The 22,550-nt window shown below is 45.2% G+C and overlaps 2 protein-coding genes across 2 annotated transcripts; both read left to right on the forward strand.

The window, feature by feature from the left end:
• LOC130375795 (protein S100-A6-like) lies at nucleotides 1–1,645 on the forward strand. The gene is made up of 3 exons (XM_056582888.1): nucleotides 1–108; nucleotides 960–1,102; nucleotides 1,396–1,645. Exons 2-3 carry the CDS (start codon nucleotides 968–970, stop codon nucleotides 1,531–1,533), a joined length of 273 nt encoding a protein of 90 aa, XP_056438863.1. The 5' UTR covers nucleotides 1–108; nucleotides 960–967; the 3' UTR covers nucleotides 1,534–1,645.
• An 842-nt stretch (nucleotides 1,646–2,487) lies between these two features.
• Nucleotides 2,488–18,791, forward strand: snx27a (sorting nexin 27a). The gene is made up of 13 exons (XM_056582837.1): nucleotides 2,488–2,984; nucleotides 5,693–5,924; nucleotides 6,182–6,374; nucleotides 7,087–7,151; nucleotides 7,382–7,486; nucleotides 8,271–8,349; nucleotides 9,598–9,761; nucleotides 10,424–10,513; nucleotides 10,963–11,112; nucleotides 11,415–11,543; nucleotides 12,183–12,242; nucleotides 12,413–12,461; nucleotides 13,682–18,791. Exons 1-13 carry the CDS (start codon nucleotides 2,686–2,688, stop codon nucleotides 13,750–13,752), a joined length of 1,686 nt encoding a protein of 561 aa, XP_056438812.1. The 5' UTR covers nucleotides 2,488–2,685; the 3' UTR covers nucleotides 13,753–18,791.
• Nucleotides 18,792–22,550: the final 3,759 nt, after the last annotated feature.

Consider the following 22,550-nt stretch of genomic DNA (forward strand, 5'->3'; position numbering starts at 1 on the left):
TGTGGCAATATATAGGGCATCCCAACCGCCTTTTTCCTGTTACTTTCGACTGCGCTTGTCTTTCACCTCCTCATCCGCTTGCTCTGAACGTGCCCCGGGTCAACTCTGGTGAGTGCAATGAAAATAATTGATGCTTTGATTTGAAATTCCTGCCCGCTGTCATTTGCTGCATGTCCTCCCCTCTCTCTCCCATACCTTCCCGTCTAACTCACTGTATCTTCATTGAATAAAAAAGCAAAAGAATGCGGAAATAAATCTTACAAAAAACTTCAACCAGCCTGAGTGAGCAGGCTGATGTTTTGTGACTTGTGTAACACTACTTCAGTGAACTTCCCTTTCACATATAATACTTTGAGTAAATTGCATCCTTCGGAAACGTTTTCATATTTTCATAATATAATTATAATTATTATAACACAGTATTATGGAAGAGTGACTCTTGAAACACGTTCTCCTGAATGTACTGTATATTTGTTCTCCCGTGGAACGTGGTTGTTCAAAGGTAAACCATCTTGAAATTACTTTTGGGACTTCACCCATAAGTATTCCTTGGCCCTACCTGGGGAGGTGCTGTTGCCGTAGCAACACCAGCCTATGTCAGGAGGCAGTGTTACATCTGTATTTTAGACTATAGTGAGACCCGTGACCTAACTAACAAGGATACAAACACCTGCTGCTCCCGTGGGGTGGTTGGTGGTGTATTTATATCAATCATTGGAGAAAATCAAATGATAACACTGGAAAAAACGAGAGGAGTAATGTCCCTTAGAATGCTAGAAGCTGATTTGTTCACCGTAGCAATTTGGTTTTAGTTTAGATGAGATATGTGTCTCAGTAGACACAAGATTATACATACTGCAGAAAATATTCTGGAGTAAATGTGAAGGAAACCACAAGGTTTCTCTTCACAGATGACCTTAACCTCTTTCTCTCTCCCTTCTCTCTTTACTCTCAACCAGCCACCATCATGTCTGTTCTAGATAGCATCGGTTTTCTCATCGCTACCTTCGAAAAGTATGCTGGGGAAGATGGGGACAAACGCACCCTGTCCAAGCCGGAGCTTAAAAAACTGATTCAAACTGAGCTGAAAGGTTTAATAGCGGTAGGTCATGGGAAAGTGGTTCTACGTAGGCATGTTTGTGGTGAAATGTGTAACATCCTGTTGTGCTGTTTTGCTCTTATGATTTGATGCCAGTTTGCAATATTATCAATAACTGTAAGAACTCTTAATACAAATTCAACGTTCTATAATAGCCCCCCTAACCCCAACCCATGTGAAAGAGGGTATATGTTATTGTGAAACACTTTTTGTACGTGCATTTCCACATTTGCATTAAAATTGCTTAACCAACTGAACTCTTTTACCAATTGGATTGTTGTCCCTTTCTCATCCAGGCATCCAAACCAGGTGAGGTAGACAAACTAATGGATGACCTGGACCATAACAAGGACAAGTTGGTGGATTTCCAGGAGTACATGACTTTCATGGCTGCCGTAACAATGATTTGCCATGAGTTCTTTACAAAGCAGTAGGGCATTACCGCCATCTTGTGGTCATAATGTGTTATTTGAATGCAGCTATTGATCCAACTAGTCAGAGTAAACTGTACTCTACTGCTAACATAATAAAAAATATTCAAAAACATCCGCTTGGTTACTTTTTTTTACCCAAATGAATGCATGCTACTGTAAATTTCAACATAAAACGCTTGAAACTATTTTGGATAGATACCAGCAGCACATACATGTAGCATCCACAATTTGGCAACCACATGCATTCAGATTTGACACCACAGGGGTCAAACCTCATGTGGCCCAAAATAATAGGATTGATGCAATTCAAGCATAATTTCCAGTAAAAGGTTAAACCATTTGCGCGGAACAGGGAACAAAGGATCGCATTGTATTTTAAATTGAGTGGATGATGCCGCTAATAAGATGATTTACTCGACTAATGTGTCATTGCTGTATTGACTGTGTACACTTGACGATGAGGGGTAGGCCAATATGACACACTGAAAATCCTAATTCATAAGAGCAAAAGTAAAAATAAATTTTGGCACTTCAGTCCCACTTCTGTGTGTGTGTGTGTGTGTGTGTGTGTGTGTGTGTGTGTGTGTGTGTGTGTGTGTGTGTGTGTGTGTGTGTGTGTGTGTGTGTGTGTGTGTGTGTGTGTGTGTGTGTGTACCATGGTGTTTAGGGTTTGAGTCCAGAGAGTGAGTGAGTGCGTGCGTGTGCGTGTGTGTGTGTGTGTCTGTGTGTGTGTGTGTGTGTGTGTGTGTGTGTGTGTGTGTGTGTGTGTGTGTGTGTGTGTGTGTGTAGCTGGTGTGGTTTGAGTACAGAGATAGAGAGAGATAGAGATAGAGAGAGAGCGAGAGAGAGAGAGAGAGAGAGAGAGAGAGAGAGAGAGAGAGAGAGAGAGAGGTTTTTAAAACTTTTGGTTAAATTGCTAGAACCCTAAAAAATGTACTCGCGGGGAAAGTTCCCGCGATGCCTCAGATTTCAACGTTATTTCGGTGAATTGACTGTGCGGCTGGGTTGTGTCTCGTGATGCGACTGAGAGCGGGGGGGGGGTTAACAACGGCGTCGGTCTGGAGAAGCTGAGCCTGAGACAGAGAGAGCGTGTGTTGTTTTGAAATTGCTAGAAGACACGGAGTGGAGGGGTGGTTAGGCCCTGTTTAAAAGATGGCGGATGTAGAAGGCGATGAAATCCAGTCGGCTCTCCCTCCAGCAACCCGTAACGGACCTGATGTCGGTACCGCGGGTCAGAATGTAACCACGCTGACGTCAGGTCCAAGGGTAGTGAGGATTGTCAAGTCGGAATCTGGCTATGGTTTCAATGTTCGTGGTCAAGTGAGCGAAGGAGGACAACTGCGAAGCATCAATGGGGAATTGTATGCCCCACTTCAGCATGTCAGCGCTGTTTTACCCGGGGGTGCAGCAGACCGGGCTGGGATATCGAAGGGTGACAGGATTCTTGAAGTGTAAGTGTGCATTAATCTATTCAAACTATGTTCGCAGGCAGGTAGCTAATTGGTTAACGCTTGATGGCCAGACAAATCTAGGCTGAGAGAGGAGCCTGAATTTTAGCGTTTTCCCGGTCGACCTCAGCGCATTTTCCGGTCTATAACTTCCTATGATCAATGTAGGACCGTTAAGTCCCCTGAGCAAGAATATTACTGTTATAACGATGACCCACAGAATAAATAAATTATGACCAAGCATTACCTGAAAGATTTGACAGAAACGGATATTTGACTCTTGTCGCTGTACCTATATATCGAAGTCCCGCCCTGTCTTGCCACTGGTGCCTGTATCGCTCATTTGGAGCATCCCGTTCCCAGGCATTCCATCGAAAGACGGAGATGCCTGGGTATCAGGATAATACAAAGCTATCTCAACGTTTTACCAGCAAATGTATTGTTGGAATACAGGGTAATGACATGGTGTTTGTGTTCCCAATCCCATTACTGTGTCAGTTCGTTTTGGTGTCATTGTGAGAAGCAAGCGAATGTGCTTGCATAAGTTGAAGACGGGCTGTGCATGTTGATTAGCTTTAGCTTCTTGCGGCTAGCCTGGCAGCTAATGTTTTGTTTAGCCCGACTGGCGCAGTCGCTTGTTCGAACTTTTAAATCCCGATTCAATTCATATTTGGCTCTGTTTTGGGATCTAATTGTAATGGACCAGACAACAATAGCCTGTGACTAGTCCTACTTTAAGCCATTATTGTTTATGTTCAGTTCCCACGTAACGGTGTTAGTTACTATGTAATAAGCACCCAATACATGTTATGTGCTTTCCAAGCCCTTAACATTTTCCGGTTTGATTAAAAACAATGTAGTTTGTTTTATGTCCAAATCAGGAGAATTAACGTCAGTAGATCCAATTGTCAGATCTTTAGTTTTATTTGTCATTTGTGGTGGATGCCCCACTCCCAAGCTGTTGGTTTGTATCCCTCTACTCCATGCCCAAATATCAGTATCATTCGTATGAGAATCCTCTCAATCCTGTCCCTCTGCAATATGTCATGTGGCTGCGAGAGGCTTGTTCGGCATCAAGCTCTTTGTGAAGCAAATTTCAACCCAATTATGAGTACATTTAAGTGGCAAGCTGATTCTCACTGCCAGGTTAATGAAAATGGGCATACTTAGGATTTATCAAGGAGAACTTAGAAATCATCTTCCTGGGATCAAATGGCTGCTTGGGCCCTGCAATCTTGATTGGCTTAAAGTTCACGTCATCCTCAAGGGAAGGCCATAGGACCTTCTAGTTTCTTATGACGCTGTTATTGAACATGGTTGACACAATATACTGTACTGGCACAATGAATATCAGAGACAGGCTATATGTGAATTTGCGAGAGATATTTAATTCCTGTGATGGTGACACTATTGACATCACACCCGCTGTCCAGTGTTGAGTAGCAGACCAACGTTTTCTCAGTTGGGAGTGGTATCCCATTGATGTTTATTATGTGTCTAATATAGGATGCCAAAGCATGACCTTTTTAAAGAAGAAGTGAAGAGAGAACAAGGAACACTGATTTGCTGAGATGGCATAAAGTGTTTTCTGCTGAGCTTCTCCAGTCACACGACCTGCTCCGTAGTTTCGATGTGACACATTTACCACCCTGATCATCTCACAGAGACTTAAGACATGAAACAAGAGAGGGTTAAGTGCAGTCATCAGGTGTCGTCTTTCAAATGTGTCAGCAGGTTTTCTGCTGTCAATTTGTATACAAAGGGCATTTGTTATCTGGTATAATCATTGATGAAACTGGATTCTGCTGACTCGTCATCGTTTGTTGCATTTAATCAGTTATTGATTTGTTGTGGATTTTTACTGTACTTGGTGATGGGGAGACAATTGGAAACAACTTGAATGGGATTTGAATGAAATTAACGAAATAATATTAATCACGTTCGAATAATAAATGACTTTGTGTTAAGTGCAGTTGCAACTGTGAGGTGGACATGAAGTACGGTGTTTTTAGGGGATAGGAAGAAATCAACAGAGAAATGCTGAAACATTCTTCCTACATTCAACTGATGCATTTGGTCCGTCTACATCTCCATGCAAAAAGAAGAACGCGTTTTGTTGGGCCTCACTGGTTTGAGTGAATAAACGGTGAGACGTGTTCCGTAGGGCAAACGGATCCTTGCATGGGCTTTCCCTCCCTCTCTCACTCTCCCTCCCTCTGTCTCGTGGTCCTCGTTCGACCGTTAGCAGGGACACCTGATGCTGCTTCCATCTGGCCTCAGCAAGTGCCCCAAGGATTTAGGTAGCTCACAGGCTATCAAAGAGGCTCCCCAGCTGGCTTTGTTGCACTCAACCCCTGCAGAAGTCAAGCTTTTCAGGAAGGGGACTGTTACATGTATTTATTAGCATTTTAGTTTCACGTGAATTGGATGGATCTCTGAATGTAGAGCCACCAATGTGGTATTGTCAACGCCCTCATTATATACAGTTTGGCCCTAGCATTTGAAGTCGTTCACTGCCGTACAGATGCCAAAACAATCTCCCAAAGGGCAGGGGGTTGTGTTCACAAAACACTAGGTAAAAGCGAGAAACTGTCATACAAATATTATCGCCTTGAAGGAAAAAAACAAGGAAATGGGTTCAGACAACAAATGAAGCCATCGACCCTCCATGGCCCCTGTCCTTTCTGTTCACTGCCCGCGTCTTTCAACAGAAACAGCGTGAGCGTTGAGGGGGCCACGCACAAGCAGGTGGTGGACCTGATCCGGGCGGGGGAGAAGGAGCTGGTGCTGGCCGTGCTGTCGGTGCCGGCCCAGGAGGCAGAGGGGCTGGAGGCCGGCGACGAGGGCGCCATCAACCCCACCTACGACTACGGGGACAAGCAGGCGGTGCCCATCTCGGTGCCGAGCTACAAGCAGGTGGAGCAGCACGCCGAGAGGTTTGTGGTGAGTAAACTCCCGCCAGGCTGACCTGCCTGCTTTTACTTTTTCATGCACTGCGAAAACAATGTGGCCGGCGGAGCACCTTTTGAATATACGGTGATATTATATGGAAAAATAAATGGACTATTTAGTAAAAAAGGAAATAAAGATGTTTCATATATGTAGGTATAATATTCTTTTTATTCGTTCCTCTCTTTTTTTTTCTCTCCCTCTCGCGCTTCCTCTCTCCATCCTTCCATCGCCGCTTTCCGTCCACGCAGGTGTACAACGTGTTCATGTCCGGCAGACAGTTGTGCTCCAAGCGCTACCGAGAGTTTTCCATCCTCCACCAGAACCTGAAGAGGGAGTTTGCCACCTACACCTTCCCCAAGCTGCCCGGGAAGTGGCCCTTCTCCCTCTCGGAGCAGCAGCTGGACGCACGGCGCCGGGGCCTGGAGGAGTACCTGGAGAGAGGTGTGTGTGTGTGTGTGTGTGTGTGTGTGTGTGTGGCCAGTAGGGTTGGCTAGCGCCGCCATGATGGATAAGGAATCTCTTTTATGAATGAAAAAAAAACAACTGCTGATGGTCAGTACATTTTTTAATACGGGACATCCTCTGCCTTTTATCAGTTCCCAATCAATGCGCTTTGAATAACTATCGGCTAGGTGTTTGCTTAACATGAAAAAGCAATATGTTCAAAGCAAAAAAAATAAAACAGTAATGTTATCGATGAAAGTAACCATCATTGTTTGTGACTTTGCTATCACCATCATAAACCACTCTGTGCTCCCCCGTTGTTAAAAAATACAGCGGGTGATGTGGGCGAGGCCGGGGAATCTGACCACTATCGTGGCTGTTCCTTACACATTTATCACACAGGACAACCAGTTCAAATAAGCACCTTCATTGTAGGACTCGTTTACAGCTGACTCAAAATCACATCTGCCCTCCAGTTGTCTGTCACTGTCAGCCATCTCTTATCAAAACTAAACTGCTTCTGAATTAACCGCGTTTTTCATGTGTGCTGGTGTGGGCGCTGGATATATGATCACAGGATACACACCAAATGACATGTGTACCCACCTTTTCTCGTTCATTTTCCAACTTAGTTTTGGTAATCGTTTGCCCCTCCTCTCTCCTTTTCCTCTCTCTTTATTTCTTTCTCTCTTTGTGTCTCTCGCACCAGTCTGTTCAGTGCGGGTGATCGGGGAGAGCGACATAATGCAAGAGTTCCTCTCTGAATCTGATGAGGTACGCTTGGTGTTTTCATTACTATGTAGGTAAAATGTGTGTACCACCAATCTGACAGCCCTTCCTCCCTCTTATTAACCAAAAAGCAGTATTTCACATTTTAAATTTTGCAATAATTGATTTGAGCTTGGTTTCTTTAGATAATTTTTCCTTAATGTGCCAACCTTTCCAATTCATACCCTTGGGCTTGTTGCTTATAATTAATTGACTGACCAACTGTTTGGGTGCAGAATTACAACGGCGTGTCAGACGTGGAGCTACGAATAGCGCTTCCAGACAAGACTACAATCTCTGTTCGAATACGCAAGAACAGCACCACAGACCAGGTCTACCAGGTAGAGTGTCTCTCTCTCACTCCCTCACTCACTCACTCACTCACTCACTCACTCACTCACTCTGACAAAGATTAAAATACACCACCTTGTGCTAAGAGTAGACATATGGCGCGTTTCCACTGAAGGGTGCGGTATGGTTCGGTTCGCAAAGGTGCGGTACGGATTGCGTTTCCACCGCCAAAAGTGGGCGTGACCCGGACTGAGCCGTACTCGTTTTGCCCTCGTCTTCAGTACTCCTCCGTTGGGGTACTGGGCTGCTGAAAGGGTGCCAGAAAATTCGAGCTACACACCCCCTCCGTTGATTGGTCGACAGAATCGTCACTTCCGGGCGATGTGGGGATAAAAACAAACAAACAATAGCCTCGAGGTATTATTATTATTAAACAAAGCTTGCATTCAGAAGTTGATTAACTGCCATATGAAAAGCATAAAGGCCAGGAACTGTTGCTGTACGACTTCCATGGTAGCTCTTGGTTTAATGTGTCGCGTTCAACTTTTCCATTGTTTTTATTGAGCAGGCTACACTGTCGCGCTGCTATGATGTCATGATGTTTACGTAGCTGCCGCGGTGATCGACATCCGGCCTACCATAAAGGGTACTGTCGGCGGTGGAAACGCGACCTCGGAACTGAGCTGGGCTATACCGCCCCCTCCATACCGACTGAGGCGACCCGAACCGTACCGCACCCTGCAGTGGAAACGCGGCAATAATTGCTTGCAAATCCCAAGTGATGCAGGGATTGCATGTTTGTGGTTTAATCTCCTACCTCTCCTCTCCTTTCAGACGTTGATGATGAAGGTGGGGATGGACAGTATCATGGCCAGCTACTTCGCCCTCTTTGAGGTCATCAACCAGTCGTTTGGTAAAATAACTCTATTTTATCGAGGCTGGTCATGGGCTTATACTGCACCCTCAGCTTCAAAGAAGGTTACTGTGCACCTTTCACAAAGTAAAGATGTAAAGTTTGTTTTCCCTCAAGTAGTATTGCTTCTATTTTCAGCATTGAAGATTGAGTGCAATGCATATTGTGTATACTGTTTCATGCTTGCGGGATAGTTCTGCCATAGGTGCAGTGCTGCACTATATCATTAAGGCTGTGACTGTGCCAGCAGATGCTGGCATAGTTTCGCTGCAGCAACTTCGGTTACGGTCAAACAATTATTGAAGGGCAATATAAAGTATATACAGCTATACGTCAAATAAGCTGATGTGGGGGGGGATGATGCAAACAGGTAATTTAGTCCAATCGTATGGAAATCAAGGATGCTGATGGAAGAGAAATACGGCTGTATCCAGATGTAATGCAAAGATAAAAATGACACATAGGTTTAGCATCTAGCTGCTGTAAGTTCACCTAGATGCTACGCCTACAGTAACTAGATGCTACACCTACAGTGGCTAGAGTCTACATCTACTGTAGCTAGATGCTACACCTACAGTAGCCACATTCTACCTCTATTGTAGCTCACTGCTACATCTACTGTCGCTTGATGCTACACAGATTGGGGGTAGATGCGGCACCTACAGTAGTGTGATGTGTCCCCCACTGTAGTGTGATGTGACACCTACTGTTGCTAGATGAGACATCTGCCATATAAGAAAGGAACATTGGCACGGCTCTTATTACAGTGTTGTGGCGGTCAGTTGGTGCAGACCATTTGCGAGCCTGCCAACCAGCTAACAAAGAGTTGAGTTTCTACTAGATGGCAGGTTTTCATAGCAAAGGACCCTTCCTCCAATGGGTCCGCACCTCTCTGTTCCCCATTCTCCCCTTTTTCAATTCTTGTTGACTTATCCTCTGTCTCTGTCTGTCTCTGTCGCTGTCTCTGTCGCTGTCTCTGTCTCTGTCTCTGTCTCTGTCTGTCTGTCTGTCTGTCTGTCTGTCTGTCTGTCTGTCTGTCTGTCTGTCTGTCTGTCTGTCTGTCTGTCTGTCTGTCTGTCTGTCTGTCTGTCTGTCTGTCTGTCTGTCTGTCTGTCTGTCTGTCTGTCTGTCTGTCTGTCTGTCTGTCTGTCTGTCTGTCTGTCTGTCTGTCTGTCTGTCTGTCTGTCTGTCTGTGTCTGTCTGTCTGTCTCTCTGTCTCTCTGTCTGTCTGTCTGTCTGGTTGGGCAGTGCGTAAGCTGGCGCCCAACGAGTTCCCCCACAAGCTGTATGTGCAGAACTACACGTCGGCAGTGCCGGGCACGTGCCTCGCGCTGCGCAAGTGGCTGTTCAGCACGGAGGAGGAGGAGCTGCTGCGCGACAACCTGCTGGCCCTGCACTACTGCTTCTACCAGGTGGGGACCCATGTCATCATCAGGCTACCTTACTATGGGGATCCATCATTAGATAGTCTCTAGTGACCGTCTACCCATACCATGTTGATAGTCCATCATTGCCACTGACTGTCCGTCATTATCTTACTATGTTGATATCCATCAGTAAGTCTCTGGTTATTATCATCCTTACTGAGACTGTTTATTATTTATTATTACCAAGACTGTTTATTATTAATTATTACCAAGACTGGGCATTATTAATTATTACCAAGACTGGTTGTTATTTATTATTACCGAGACTGTGGTTATTATCGATCCTTACCAAGACTGTAGTTATTATCCATCCTTACCAAGACTGTGTTTATTATGTTTAGTTGCCTGTGTTCCACACGGAACACCTCTTCATGGGATGAGGGGCCACTTGGCTAGACTGTTATCTATTTGTAAATATATTTTTGAGCTCTGCATTGGTTGGGAATCTATATATTCATTTGCAGGTTAAGGCTATCAAGCTCCTCCTTTTTAAACTATTTACTGCTAGCCCAATGGCAACTCTGTCATTCAGTCCCATATACATTCAGGCTTTCTACCGTACGTCTTATAATACACTCTTGGTGATGGTCAGAAACGGTGGCAGTGTTTGATCCCGACATGCTCTGTCCCCCTCCTCTCACCTGCAGGCGCTGGACGATGTGAAGAAGGGATTCATAAAGATGGAGGACAACTCCTACCAGCTGCAGAAGCTGGCAGAGCAGCGCAAGATGACTGCGGTCAGTCCCACAGGGCTGTCTTTGTTGGGGGGTTGGAGGGTGTGGGGGAGCATTGGCCTTCCCCATCCCACTACCAGCACAAATAAACCGCCCAAACATGGACAACAGAACCGCCCAGACCCAGACAACACAACCGCCCAAACATGGTCAACAGAACCGCCCAAACCCAGACAACAGAACCGCCCAAACCCAGACAACAGAACCACCCCTAAACACAATCAACTTAACCATACAAACACAGGCAATTCAACTCGACCACCCAAACAACTAAAACATACAAACAACGGTACAACCCAAACACAAACAAAGTATTTAGATTCCTGAATGTAGCATATTCCATTTCAGAACCGAACGGGACTATGCCAAGCATGCCCCGAAGGTAGTGTTGTAATGGGGGCGTGTGTCGGGGCAGCGGTGCGGTGGCTGAACTCGGCTGTGTTGCGTTGCAGTACCTGAGCCTGCTGCGCTCCTGCGAGGGCTACAACGAGCTGCTCTTCCCCCACTGCTCCTGTGACTCCCGGAGGAAGGGCCACGTCATCACGGCCATCAGCATCCAGCACTTCAAGCTGCACGCCTGCACCGAGGACGGCACGCTGGAGGTGTGTGTGACAGACAGACAAACAGACGGCAGGCAGGCAGACAGACGTGGGTTCACCTGACTGCAGGGACTGAGTGACTGGCTGACTGCAGGGACTGAGTGACTGGCTGACTGCAGGGACTGAGTGACTGGCTGACTGCAGGGACTGAGTGACTGGCTGACTGCAGGGACTGAGTGACTGGCTGACTGAGTGACTGAAGGGAATGAGTGACTGACTAACTGGAAGGTCTGACTGACTGACTGACTTCAACGTCAGACTGACTGACTGCAGGGACTGACTCCCTCGGTGTTCTTCCTCTCCAGAACCAGGTGATCGCGTTCGAGTGGGCTGAGATGCAGCGGTGGGACACGGACGAGGAGGGCGTGGCCTTCTGCTTCGAGTACGCCCGGGGAGAGAAGAAGCCGCGCTGGGTCAAAATCTTCACGCCCTATGTGAGTCACCACCTGGGGTTAAAGGTGGACAGGAGCAGCCTTGCACGCCAGTATGTTTTTCCAGTATTTTGAAACATACTGGCTCTGAGGCAATTGCTGTTCATTCTTGATTTGCGCAAGCATTACTTAGGTTACAAAAATATGCCACGGTGTACAATGGAATGTCGTAGATTCCATTGTACACCATTGTGCACCATTCCATAGCTCATGATAATGTCATCATCAATCACTTCCCCAAACAAATGCCGCTCCACTCAGGGTAAATGCTTGCTTAGTGATGTTAGGCATGCGTCTCACATGATCGTGTGCATTGTTTCCCCTGGTTGCGTGTCACATGACACTAAACTCCTTTCCAACCACATGTAGAGACTAGTGTGTGTGTGTGTGTGTGTGTGTGTGTGTGTGTGTGTGTGTGTGTGTGTGTGTGTGTGTGTGTGTGTGTGTGTGTGTGTGTGTGTGTGTGTGTGTGTGTGTGTGTGTGTGTCAAGCAACAAAGCAGCCGTAATCTGTGGAATGGACGCCTGTTTCCTTTCACATGTCTCCGCTGGCTCATACTTAGTATCCGCTTGTTGTAAAGGTATTGTTTTATTCATGTATTTATTTACTTATTATTGATTCTTTCTGTCTCTCTTTCTTCAGTTCAACTACATGCATGAGTGCTTTGAGCGAGTCTTCTGTGAGCTGAAGTGGCGGAAGCAGGTAGGGGCCACGCCTCTTTCCTCTCGCATTCTCAGAGCTCCTCCAACAATGCACGGCTAAACTTGGCTCCCTCAGAATAGAAGCGAGATAAGCGGCTCTTGCGAGGCCCGCTCGGGAGACTCTTTTGTTTGTTCTGACGTATTTCTCATTGCGTGATGATCTGTTGTCAGGTGGAGGAGGAGGAGTCGGACAAGGACAACAAGAACTGCACTGACAGTGGTGAGAACACGTCGTCATGCAGGAGCACTTGAATCTTTATTTAAAAAGAGCAATGTCACAACACCAGTCAGTCCTGGTTATTTATTATAACCAACCAGCAACACAACGCACCATCTAGCCTGAAAAAATACCCTGTGGCGTTTGACTGACATTGGAACAACACACGCACACACTGTGAATCTAAAATCGCACTTTAGTGTGTCGACTGAGTCTAATTGGACAAATCGACAACCAACATCATTGTCAGTAAAACATCTGCTTTTGAAAATATTTAGTCGATTGTTCGGCTTGATATTAAATCCCTTTTTACTGCCCACCACACAACAGTTAATTGTTTTCAAAGGTCAGCGTGGAAGGACCTTGGGGGAATGGCAATATTAGCATACAACCGCAGCCACTGCATGCAGAAGACTGCAGGCTGTGCTACGGTACCCTGTTGGTACGTTGTAATGTTAGCGTAAGCATAGTGCTGTGGGGCTACTTCCTCCTCACCTGACCCGGGAGACCTGGCCAGGGAGGATGGTATGTTAATAATATTAACAATGCTTTAGAGAATGGGACGGACTCAAAAACCACCAAATGCTTAACATGCAAAAGTCCCTGCTGATAGTATCACAATGCCGTGTGATCTAGAACATACTACTGATGTCACTTCCTCGCTCTTTGTACTGTAATGCATAAGACTATAGTTATGTAATAACTCGGGCATATCAACCTGCTTCAGCAGAGAAGGTCTATAGTCTGTGTTTAAGTACAGCAGTGGCCCATGGAAAACACAGGCCTTCTGGGAGAGTGTTTCATCAGGACAATCATAGAGAAATTTTGATCATATTGGTATATATGTATCCTAATACGTATTTATTTACTAAAACTCCGGACACGGGTAAAAATGGAAGTATAATGTATTGGTCAGCATTCCCCTCAAAATGTTGAGAAAATAAAGGTAACATAATTGTTGAAATGAAGATGAATAGGGCATTTTTTAAAGGAAACGTTCAAAAGGTTTTCAAGTAAACCCAAGTATGTCCATACTGGGAGAGGTTTCTGGTCACAGTCCACAATTTGATTAGATTTGTATATTTATTTCCCCCAGCATTGCAGTACTTAGGACCGTCTGCTGTTGCTAGGTTACATAAGGCACATGACATGAGTGATTGAGCGGATGATCATGGTTCCCTTCCAACTCTCTCTCTGTGGTTCCCTCTTCCTCCCCTCCACAGAGTACCTGCCTCCCCTCAAGACGCAGCAGAAGGGATGGCGCCACCTAGGGGGCGAGATCGCCACCTCCTAAAAAAACAAAACAAAACCAACAACATAAGAAAAGAAAACGACAAACCCCTGAACTTAATCGCCATGGGAACTAGAACCTCTCCATTCAAGCTATTACTGCTGTCACAACCCCCCCACCCCCCCTTCCCCCTCCTCATCTGCATCGTCAGACACAAAGGACGTCACGATGGGTTTTGCAGAGACGGCAATTGAATGAAAAACAACCAGAAGGGAGGACAACCGAGAGGACACCCTTTGTATGATCTATTGCTGCGGGAGGGGTCTTACTCACACCCAGCCCGCGGCCGTGAAGCAGGCATGCAAGCAGGAAACGCATCAGAAGGAAGCCTAGACGGAGGCAGAAGGGGAATAATACTGGCTTTGTCATTTTGAAAAAAATGGAGGACCCCTCCACCCCCGGCCCATATCTTCTCCACTATTTCCATTTATGCATCAAATAACATGATGGGACGGACGAGAATTATGCAAGCAGCACACAGTTCACCTACTCTACACTTCAGAGAGACGTGCCCAAGGCAGTGTCCCAGTGCAGCGCCGCTGGCCGCTGCAGAGGAGCCGTCGCCCCAGGCCAACTGGTCCCTGGTTCCACCAGGAACACGTCCACAACGGTCGCTTCGCCAGAAAACCGTTTTTTGTTTTTAATATTTTTTTGATTAAAATTCCCACAATATAATGAATAACAGAATCGAACGGCACTGAAAGCAAGCGGAAACTGAGCCGTAAGGGTGGCTGCTTCGTCTCCTACAGCCCGCCCTACCCACCCATCCGCCGTGTCTGTCCCCCTGTCCCTTTGGGTGTCTGTCTGCGGTCGACTGGTGTACACACAATGTAGAAGCATATGCTTAGGTTGGAGTTTGAGTCAACGTCATCAGTTGAGTAAAGTGTTTTACTTTTCATTCAGTGGTGCAGGGGAGGGCCGGGAGCTGTCTGTACTTATTCTTTCACGTGACCGTTGTAGTCCTAAGAAGAGCGTAGAGGCTGCTGATCAATGTCGATTCGGCTGCGGTTACCTCAACGCGCCAGCAGAGGGCAGTGTGTGAACGCAAACGGTTGCCCTGTCGTGCCGGCTGTCAACCCACACAGTGGACTTATGGTGAGGTCATTTTCCACCGTGCCATTGACGTCTAAGCCCCCCGGCCCCTCACAGTAGTACCGCTCCACCGGAGCCAGTCTTCACTCCCAACTATTTAAACGTGAGAGCAGGGAAAAGGCAAACACGGTATTGAGGCCCGACAGCAGACTGCTATGGGGGTCCTCCACTCACAGGTTGCAGTATTAGGTGTGTGCGCGTGTTTCCGCGTGTCTCCAGGGGGAGGCCAGGAGCGATTCTTGTTTTACCTTCAGTCAACGCATGTCGTTTTTTAGTGTTTGTTCGTTTTGTTTGAATGTAAATACATTGTAAGTGTATTTCGATAATTTTGAAAGACTGCATACATTTTACCTTTTACATTAATTTGGACATGATCGCTCTCTCGTAGGCTAGCTCCGTAGAGCGCTGTATGCCTCGTCTGCGTTGAGAGTATTAATAGTTGTGGGAGGACGGATGGATGCAGTGTCTTTAATATATTAAGTGTTCTATTTAATTCCATAGTGCTTTATTTATCCAGCGTCGCGCAGTCATAATCAAAAACGAAAATAAACCCCTCGCACTTAGTCTCTCCGAAAATAACGAATGAATAATTCAGGTTAAACTCATCTTGGTTTGCGTCTTTTTGTTTTTAATGTCACATTTCAGAATGAGTTAATCACATTATGGTAAACATATTATACATTCTATAAAAAAAAGAAATATGGTATAATTTTGTATTTAAATTGTTTTATTTTCTTAATGTTCTATATATATGTACTTTGTTTATTTCATTACCTTTTATTTCTGTACCAGCATTGCACCCTGCTTTGTGGCCCTGACGAGTCTGTTAAAGCCAGCCGAGGTGTGTGTGTGTGTGTGTGTGTGTGTGTGTGTGTGTGTGTGTGTGTGTGTGTGTGTGTGTGTGTGTGTGTGTGTGTGTGTGTGTGTGTGTGTGTGTGTGTGTGTGTGTGTGTGTGTGTGTGTGTGTGTGTGTCCGTGCGCTTGTGCCCCTGATCTCTGTCTGTGTGTGTCTCTCTCCTTCATACTTCTGTCTTTGGCCTCTGCTGTGAGGGGGATGCCAAGGCAGCATTTTCTACAATGCCTGTGCATCCCCCTCGCTCTGTCTCCCTCCCTTCTGGAACCCAGGGTCTTTAGGGGGAGCGGGGGCTGGGAGCGGTAAATGATATAGCAATACAAACTATGTCATAGTCTCCTGTTGGCTGTTTGTCACGCCGCATGCCAGAAGTGGCCTCCACCTTGCTGAGATTAAGCTCCCTCGCACTCTTGCTGACGGCCAGAGGATGAATGAAGGAGTCTGCGTAAAAAAGCTGTCGGTTGAGATTATGCATTTCGGTCGCTTTTTCATTTTTTTCCGCTTTCGTTGTCGGTCCAATACACGTCCATGCGGCTCTTGTTGTCATCTCCTGGCATCATCCTCTGCCATCCGCATCAAAGCCTAGATTTTTCTGCCACATTGGTTTGCGCACACAATGTCGCAGCGTGTGCTCATGCAGGCACACACTGTTCTGGCGCCAATCGTTTAGGGGATTTCCTTTTTGGGGGTGTTATTGTCCTAGTAACGGGGCAGCCAGAACGAGAGGCCAACAGCGTCGGCACACGCGTCACCGTGGCATCACCCCTGTGTGCGCCACGACACACATCACACTCAACCCTCGACTGCGGCAATGCGCGTCTGAGAATTCCTTTTTTATAAATTTTAACTCATCTCTCCTTTTTGGCATCACCATCACCCCCCCCCCCCCCCCCGACGGTATATAGTCCGCCAGCAGCCACTGTGTGTTTAGGTTAGCTTATGCGTTGACCTTGCAAACGTACGCTGTTTTCGCTTCAAGGGCATTCGAGCAACAGGCTTCTCGCTCTTTTTCTTCTACTGAAGCGTGGTGCCGCTGACTAACACGGAGGACGTAGCCAGGTGGGGCTTTTCCAGTGGTTCGCCTCGCTCTAATGAATTCGCTTTTCAGCAGCACACAAGGCTTTGTCCGTGGCAAGTAGGCAGCGACATTAGTTAACAAAAAAGGTTGACAGAACTGAAGAAAAAAAAGCTGTATGTCTTTGTGCTTAGCATAACTTGTAAATTATTGTTAAAGATTTGAATATATTCTTTGGGTAAAAAATGCACTCCTGGTTCTCTGTCTCAAAATGTTAATTTATTTCAGCAGAGTTTTAGGGATAGGCAGAAATCCTAGTGTAGTTTGTTTGGGTGGGGGTGGGGAGGGGTCCGTCAATCATCTGTGTGTGTGTGTGTGTGTGTGGAAGGTGGTTGTTGGGTTGGTTATATGGAGACGAGCTATGTGAGAGGAAAATCAAGTGTCATAGTTAGTCAACGGTCTAAAGACGTGAATTAAAAGCTGATGCAGATACAGAGAGTTTTATATCGGTCAAAAATGAATGACGGTTTACTAACCAATCTATGAAAAAAGAAGAAATTGTCTAAAAAATGTCATGTAGAGTAATAAATTGTAACATTATTTTAAATAAAGTTATATATTGAAGAAAACCTTTGGAATCGTTCATACACAAACACACACGTACACACCGTTTGAACACGTGTGAATCCTATATTAACATTGCCACTTATCACTTATATATTGCCACAAATCAAAGTGTTTGCAGATGATTCTAAGCTCCACAAAGACGGTGCGATATTACCCAACTTGAAGCAGTCCAAAGATCCTTTACTGCAAAGATTCAGGGACTTGGATCGTCAAACTACTGGGATCGACTCCATCGCCTATCCATGTACTCCCTCCAACGGCGGCGTGAGCGATACAGCATCATCCTAGTTTGGAAGATCTACAACAACATCATCCCGAATGCTGTGAACCTCGACTTTCGCGAGACCTCACGGCACGGCACTTCCTGCATACGACCACTATAGGATCCTCGAAATACAGCAGCATTAACACCTTGAGGTTCCACTCATTCGCCTCGAGAGCCTCAGCACTGTATAACGTGGTCCCTCCTAGCATCAAAGCGCACACATCTCTGGCTACTTTCAAGTCAGCACTTGATGCGTTCCTTCACACTTTCCCTGACACTCCACCAACACCTGGGTACACTGGACAGAACAGGAACTCAATGTTGGAGTGGGCCGGTAGCACGTGTCTGTAACGTTGCTACAACACTGGCGGTGGAGATGCGAGACATCTTGGCCTGAGCCCTCCAGCTCACAACCAAACCAAGAACCAAGAAGAACTTACGGTTGGTTTTCAATGGCTTGTTAAGCCTCTGTCATATTGATGAGGCCCACAGATGGGGCCCATCAATGTATGGATCCATCTTCTGCTCTCTAGGGGGGGATGAAAAGCCCACTCGAGGCGTTTGGGTGGTTCTAGATGCTACTTCTAATCTCAGGATAGCGGAAAAGGCAGCTCAACAAAAAATACTCTAAGGATGTAATATGAGAGCCCGTTTGATAGGAGATTTGGGTCAAGTGTTGGTCGATAGAATGCTTTAACCCTTAGCCCCCCTCTACTGATGAAGGGGCTTATAATATACTTTTATCCTATTTATTTTCAGTGTCATTTGTGGACATGCAGGGTATTCATCATGCAGAAGAGGAATGATTAGTTCATACAAAAGGAGGACAGATATCTACAACTTGGCAAGAGCAACAATGCCCTTCCACATTAATGGATTTGTTTATGTATAAGGTCTTTGTATTGATTGTGAGGGACAGTGAAGGGAAGGCCAATATGAATCTAATGGGACCGCAGGGCCCGCTAATGTGCTTCTAGAGAAGACTGGGCCTACCATTAAAATGTCTCGCTGGCAGTTCTCGTTAATATTTTGAGAAATATTTGGGGACAGAATTGAGTCAGAAGATTAAATGTTAATTGCATGAGATCGTCTTGTGAATCGTTATTTGGCCTATTTATGGATTCTCTAGCCAAGCCAATTAGTCCACTAAACTAAAGATGATTATGAATTCCCATCAGATATTTACTGGGGCAGGATATCGTTGCATGGCATTGGGGAAAAAACAACATCCTCCAGTTTCTATATTCTGCTTTTCACGCAAATTGATTTTTATTACTTAATTAAAAAAAACACACACACACACACACACACACACTAACCTACATTATTATGGAATTACTGAGTGTGTAAAATGTCCCATAGCAGGAAACAGACTACTGTATGTATTAATGTGATGCAGAAAAATTGGGTGAATGACATTCAGCTTTCAGGATTGCCACGTGCCGGAAAGATCTCTTTTATCGACCTGCAGACAACATCCCTACCTGGCAATCCCTCCTTCACCCTCTAAAGATGTTTGAAGATTTATCCAGTGTTTATCTAATTGCTGAGCATTTAGTGCGATAGTCCTCCCCCTCATGTATGAGTTTATAGGTCATCTCCTGCTAAACACATTCATAGAATGAGGATTTGGTTGGTCAGGGGACGCAAGCCAACCACACCATCTTGGAAACCAAAGCCCCTTAATGCAGCCTTTGGAACCGCGCCCACTGGACTGTTTGTGTGTTGGCACCAGCGTAGTTGGAACGAGAAGGTCTACTCTTCTTATTGGACTGAAGCTATTTTTCTTGGTAAGCAGTTTGAGTGGAGAGTGGAGCCCAAATTATTATAATTATAATCAGGAGTCGACCTTAGCTGCCAGGGGTTGTTCAAAGATACTGTTTCAAACACCTGCACATCTTTGTGAGGTACTGAATCAGTTTTATGAATTAGAGCAATATTAAGAAACAGTTTACAGATTAAATGCTAATTACCTCCTTCGTTACCTCATTCATCTACTTATTCCTTTGCCTCATCCATTTTTCATGCAAGCAGCATATTATTTCACCATCAAGGCAACAAGATTAAAGAAATTCAAATGGATTTCTCTCTTCAGTCAACATGCTTCTTAACGTAGTGATTTACTCTAATGAACTGAGTCAGGTATCATATCGTGTAATAAATAAACTTCGGATGCCTCCCGATTTCCATAATACATTTGGTGCCAAGGACTGTTACACTGTATTGATATTCAATACGTTTATCATGGGGAAGCTAATTGTGGTGGCAGTATTAGACATGTGTATTGATTCAACACAACATCCTTAACGTTTGAATTACCTGCTTACATGTTTGTTTTTTTATCCAACATTGCAGTCTATTGCGTAATCAAATGGGCATTTGCTCATTAACATAAAAGCACTCTTCACAATGCCTCCTGTGAGGCTAATCAGGGATTTCTTCAATGTTTTGCTGTTCTATTATAGTGTGGTGAATATCTCTAATATGATGTGTTCAGATCCACCCAGTTATAACTTTAATACTAGGAGCACATCTACACACGTAATGATCCTAATGCGGTTATGGAAGTAAAAAATCACAGCTTTTAGATCTACAGTATAAAGACGGGGTTGTAAGGCGAGGCATGAGTTAATGTGGTGAAAAAGCATATTCCTGTTCCACCAGGAGGAGGGCATAAATTAGGGGAGTCACTGAAGTCTCCATAAAACCTCTGGCTCGGCTTCATCCGCAAACCCAGAGTTTGGGCGACGGCCCAAATAAAAAGAACCTTCAGAGAACAACCCTATTGGCCGGATTCACCCAAATTCTGAAGCAGGGTGCTCTGTGGAGAAGGGTCCAGCTGCAGGCTTGGGCGTTTCCGTCATGACACAAGAACGCCCTTTAGGCGTTCCTGGTAGCGTTTCATCGACCAATCACGAGGTGTTTCGAAAGGCATACTCGTTTCGCAAGGCATACTGCGAAGCACAGTCGCAAGGCATAGGCTACTATGCTTTCCTTCCTTAATGGCAATTTTACCTCTCTCATTAGATTTAGCAATCATGGAGCCCCCACTTGGCTAACGTTAGTTCTATGCTACCCGTACTTGAAACTGCTGTTTGAGAAAATCTAACTAGCGTAGGTTTCGGATGTTGACAGCCGTGCGAAGAAGAAGGGGTTCGGTGTTGACGGTGAAAGTTAGGCCGGTTTATAGCAGAGTTTCCGTTTTCGGTTATTACCGTTTTTTTCCGGTCAATGACCGGAAAAAATGAGGAAGGCCGACAATTCTAAATGTCCCAGGTCAGAATGACCAGTGGCGACTGGTCAGAATGACCAGTGGCGACTGGTCATTAGGGGCAAGTCGCTACTCTCACAAGAAAAAAAGAAAAGAAAAAGAAAATGAAAAAAAGGAAATATATAAAAAATAGAATATATATATATTTATATATATATATATTTTTTTTTAATAATCTCCCCAGAAAGCACTATAAAATAATAAGTCTGGCGCTTTTATTTAATTTTTAGTCGACCCTGGCTTGCTTCTTCCGGCTGAGTTCGTCTGGAGGGGCAAGAGGGGCTCTAGCCCCACCAGCCCAATGCAATGTGTATTGGACTGGAACATTGAAATGCGCATGCTCAGAGTGTTTCTCTGTTGAAGTGGACGGAGATTATTTTACTTACTGGTGGGGCTAGCCCAATATGTCCATGGTGTGGACTTGGGACCGTTAAATATCCCAGGATGCATTTCGCATTTCGCATTCCTGTTTTAAAATATCAGTGTGTAAGCTATAAAATAGGCTATATAGGAACATTTTAAAAGTATATCAAAGATGGAGGCCCATTCAACATATTTGCATACTATTATTTTAAAATGAAAGAGGGGTTTTGTTTTAGATAATTTGTTTATTGTATAAGTCGCTGAGGGAGGAAACACACACACTCCATCTGAGTGTGTGTGTGTGTGTGTGTGTGTGTGTGTGTGTGTGTGTGTGTGTGTGTGTGTGTGTGTGTGTGTGTGTGTGTGTGTGTGTGTGTGTGTGTGTGTGTGTGTGTGTGTGTGTTTCTATTCTATTCTATTCCATACAGTGTTACACTTTAGGGCTGGACTGGCCATCGGGCGTATCGGGCAATGCCCGGTTGGCTAGCGGGGCGACGAGGTTTACTTGAGGTTTACTTTTCTTTCTATTTTATTTTATTTTATTTATTTTTTAATTATTTTTTTAATGGACCCGGCCCGGCCCAGCCATGCCACACAGCCAAGGGCCGAGGTCCGTTCCTTCCCTCTCGGTCGTGCGGGCTGTCAACTTAACCTGAAAGTTCAATAAAACTTTGGCCCATGCCATAACTCATAATGGTTGGTTCTGGGCTGGCCCTGGGCCTATCACACACACAGCAGAGGGCCGAGGTCCCGCCCCTTGGGCCTCGGCTGTCAATCAGTCAATCAGTCAATCAGTCAGGTCACTAACTGACAGAAAAATGGAGAAGAAACGTAAAGGAGGCGCGGAGAATCTCCCCCTCTCTCTCTCTCTCTCTCTCTCTCTCTCTCTCTCTCTCTCTCTCTCTCTCTCATACTTTAGGGTGCACTTTGACTTACTGTGTTATAATTTGTTGTGTTTTAGTTAGTGTAGGCCTTAATACAATTTTACATATATTTTGCGTTCTTCCTGTTGTTCTGTGTTCTTGCATTTTTTGCTGATTGTGAGACGGTTCAAACTGTACATATAAGCATTAGTAATTTCAGAGGGGATTTGACCTAGCTGCAAAAGTCTCTGCAAGTATAGTGAAAGAGCGTATACATTTTTTAACATGCTTACTCTCTTCCATGTAGGCTACTGCGCTTTATTTTAATTGTTGAAACAGCACAATATGCGGATATATCCTCTGTTATTTTGTGCGCCTCCGCATGTCGTATAAATAATCATAGTGGGCTGCCATGGGCAAAAATGCCAGGGCCATTTTTTGACCCAGTCCAG

The sequence above is a fragment of the Gadus chalcogrammus genome, chromosome 22, assembly GCF_026213295.1.
Source record: "Gadus chalcogrammus isolate NIFS_2021 chromosome 22, NIFS_Gcha_1.0, whole genome shotgun sequence".
Taxonomy (NCBI): domain Eukaryota; kingdom Metazoa; phylum Chordata; class Actinopteri; order Gadiformes; family Gadidae; genus Gadus; species Gadus chalcogrammus.

What these genes read in the sequence shown, in the direction of transcription:
- LOC130375795 (XM_056582888.1), top strand. Translation starts at nt 968, where the DNA reads ATGTCTGTTCTAGATAGCATCGGTTTTCTCATCGCTACCTTCGAAAAG. An exon ending in AGCTGAAAGGTTTAATAGCG is followed by an intron (nt 1,103 to 1,395) that starts GTAGGTCATGGG and finishes TTTCTCATCCAG; the next exon opens with GCATCCAAACCAGGTGAGGT.
- snx27a (XM_056582837.1), top strand. Translation starts at nt 2,686, where the DNA reads ATGGCGGATGTAGAAGGCGATGAAATCCAGTCGGCTCTCCCTCCAGCA. An exon ending in TGCACTACTGCTTCTACCAG is followed by an intron (nt 9,762 to 10,423) that starts GTGGGGACCCAT and finishes TCTCACCTGCAG; the next exon opens with GCGCTGGACGATGTGAAGAA. An exon ending in CCGAGGACGGCACGCTGGAG is followed by an intron (nt 11,113 to 11,414) that starts GTGTGTGTGACA and finishes CTTCCTCTCCAG; the next exon opens with AACCAGGTGATCGCGTTCGA.